The sequence below is a fragment of the Elephantulus edwardii genome, unplaced genomic scaffold (assembly GCF_000299155.1).
Source record: "Elephantulus edwardii isolate Elephantulus edwardi_28Jun2011 unplaced genomic scaffold, EleEdw1.0 scaffold00092, whole genome shotgun sequence".
Lineage (NCBI taxonomy): Eukaryota > Metazoa > Chordata > Mammalia > Macroscelidea > Macroscelididae > Elephantulus > Elephantulus edwardii.
In genome coordinates, this window is record NW_006399842.1 from 837,323 (window position 1) to 840,211 (window position 2,889).

Genomic DNA, 2,889 nt, shown 5'->3' on the forward strand with positions numbered 1-2,889 from the left:
GCAACAATGAATGAGTGGAAGCCCAAAATCTCTGTAAATGTTTATGAAAATTAATAAAATATAATTATAGAGAAAAAAAAAGATGATTAAACTCAAGACCGTGTTTTAGTTCTTGTAGAAGTATAATATGTAGTAATAAGTACAATAAAAAACACAGTTACAGTGGGCTAGAGTGACTACTGGTTATTTCTTATATAAAATAATTAGAAAAGGTTCTCTAAAGAAAGAAAATTTCAGCAGATATTCAATATTCAAAAAATGTCCATTCCCCCTCATTTAGTGCTTAAATAACTTTTATGTAGTATTCACATAAGAAAAGGTATTGCAGGCCCCTTGCTGCCGCAGATGCTGGCTAGGCCCTGGAGCAGGTGCAGCTCAATGGGAGCTCGCTGCAAGGACAAGGACATAGTTTTCCTTCATAAGAAAATGTACTGGAATGCAGGTTCAGGATTCTGGCATAGTTAGAGGGATTGTTCCCTCGGATATGCTCTAGTTTATAGATCAATCACTAGAAAAAGGCATTGTGCTTATTAAGGAAAATGGTCAGTGAAAACTAGGAAAGCCCTCTGTGAGGTAAATGGACACAGTGGTTGCAACCAGGGTCTCAAGGATTATGTTGTACGAGAGATGACATAGGAGCAGGCAGTGCATCATTCTTTTATAGTGAGGTCACCACGAGTCAAAGCCAACCTGACAGCAACTAACAACATTGCTGTTATGTGCCATCAAGTCACTTTCCCATAGTGATCCTATGTACAACAGCTCTGAATCCAATTTCTTTGGCTCTGACACACCTACCCCTATTCCTGCAGTCACTGAGAGTTAATCCATTTCATCAGAAATCTTCCTCTCCTAATGCTTTCCCTCCATCCTTCCAAGCATGATGTCCCTCTCCAAAGACTAGTCCTTCCTGGCAACATGCCCAAAGTATGTGAAAAGGAGCTTCAAAATCTTTGCCTCCAAGGAGCAACCTGGTTTCACTTTCTCCTGGACAGACCGGTTTGTTCTCTTAGCATTCCATAGTATGTTCAAAATTCTACTCGAGCACCACACCTCAAAGATACTTATTCTTCATTCTTCTTCTATTATCTTTAGTCATTGTTCAGTTCTCTGATGCATAGCAAGTAATTGTAAAGACCATCGCTTGGATCAGGTGCACCTTAGTCTCTAGACTGACAGCATTGCTCTTCAGTACTCTAGAGAGGTCCCTGACAGCAGATCTTCCCAGTGTAATTTGTCTTTTGATTTCCTGGCTGCTGGTACCAAGAGTGTTGATTGCAGAGCCAAGCGAGCTGAACTGGTAAATTAGCTCTTTATTTGTCTGTCATGATCTTTCCAGAACAACAACATAAAATATTTTTAATTCACAGATTTTAGTTGTTGTAAGATGCCATGGTGTGAAGTACAATCCATAGCGACCCTGTGAACAACAGATCTGAACCCTGTTCTGTGCCATCCTCACCTGACACACCAGAGCCCATTGCACCAGTCATGGTGTCAGTCCACCTGTTTGAGAGTCTTCCTCTCCTTTGCCAACCTCCCACCTTTCCAAGCATCATGTCCCTTTCTAAGGTGTAGGCCCTTGTAACAACATGCCCGAAGTATGCGATTTTAGTACCTAGTAATCAATTTGCTGAACTCAATACTCTTCTGATGCTCTTTAGTTGTAATTTTCTATATTTCTGTAGCTCTCTGGAAATGTGTATATCCTTATTGCTTTTAGTACTAGAAAGGAGAATCCTCAAATTCCCAGAGTTGATTGTTCTCCCTGCATCTAGAACCTTCTGTTCTCCTTCAGGGTTCCAGTCTATCGTAAAGATCTAAGAATTAGAATGGTACTCCCATTTCTTCATCCTTTGAATGGAAATAATAACAGCTTAGAGTCTCTGAGTGATGCAGATTGTTAACATGCTCGGCTGCTAACTGAAAAGTTGATGGTTCCATCTACCCAGAGGTGCCTTGGAAGAAAGTCCTGGCAATCTGCTTCTGAAAAATTAGCCCTTGGAAATTCTACAGAGTAACGTTCCACTCTGACATACATAGGATTACATTGAACATGAGTTAGAGTCAACTTGCTGGCAACTGGTTTGGACTTTTGTTTTAATATCAATCTGTTGAGAATATTTTGAAGATGAAGAACTTTTGTGAAGGAGCTTTCTGATCTCTAATGTGCTGTAGATCATATAGCGTTATGGGAACCCCTTTGGTGCACATGGTAAAGTCAGAATAGTGCTGCCTTTGTGCTCCTTCTTGTTTGACCAGCTTGAAGTGAAATTGAGGCAGTGATAACCTGGTTCACAAATTTGTGTTCTTTCTCCCTCTTTCCAGGTGAAAGTCAGTTCTGCCGTCCTTAAAGCTGCAGCCCATCATTATGGTGCTCAGTGCAATAAACCCAACAAGGAGTTCATGCTCTGCCGCTGGGAAGAGAAAGATCCTAGGCGCTGCTTAGAGGAAGGCAAGCTTGTCAACAAGTGTGCTTTGGACTTCTTTAGGTAAGAATCTATTGACATCTTTGCCTGTTTGATTGAAACTCACGGTGTACATTTCTTGGTGAATATTCAGTTAATTAAATAGAAAGATAATTCTAGTGACTAATCTAATAGCTTGCCTCCGGAAACCCTATGAACCTGGAGAGAGGATGAAAGACACACGTGTTGAGGACTTTCCTTCATAGGGTCGCTTTGAGTCGCCTGCGACTTGATGGCAGTTAACAACAACTACAATCTTATAGGAAGTGTGTAAACTTTGAGATCACATAGATACTAAGGTAAGTATTCAGTGAGCCAGTAGTTCTTTAGTTGCATCATCTGATTGTTACCATTATTATTATTACTACAGAAAATAGAATTTTTAGAAGAAATTTAGTATTTATTTGAAGAACTTATAATT

General features: G+C 40.0%; 1 protein-coding gene across 1 annotated transcript in view; it reads left to right on the forward strand.

The window, feature by feature from the left end:
• Window positions 1-2,889, forward strand: part of NDUFA8 (NADH dehydrogenase (ubiquinone) 1 alpha subcomplex, 8, 19kDa) — a 28,408-nt gene that overhangs the window by 14,604 nt on the left and 10,915 nt on the right. The window contains exon 2 of the mRNA XM_006890684.1: window positions 2,329-2,492. Coding sequence (XP_006890746.1) covers window positions 2,329-2,492 — 164 coding nt within the window. The remainder of the gene's footprint in view (window positions 1-2,328; window positions 2,493-2,889) is intronic.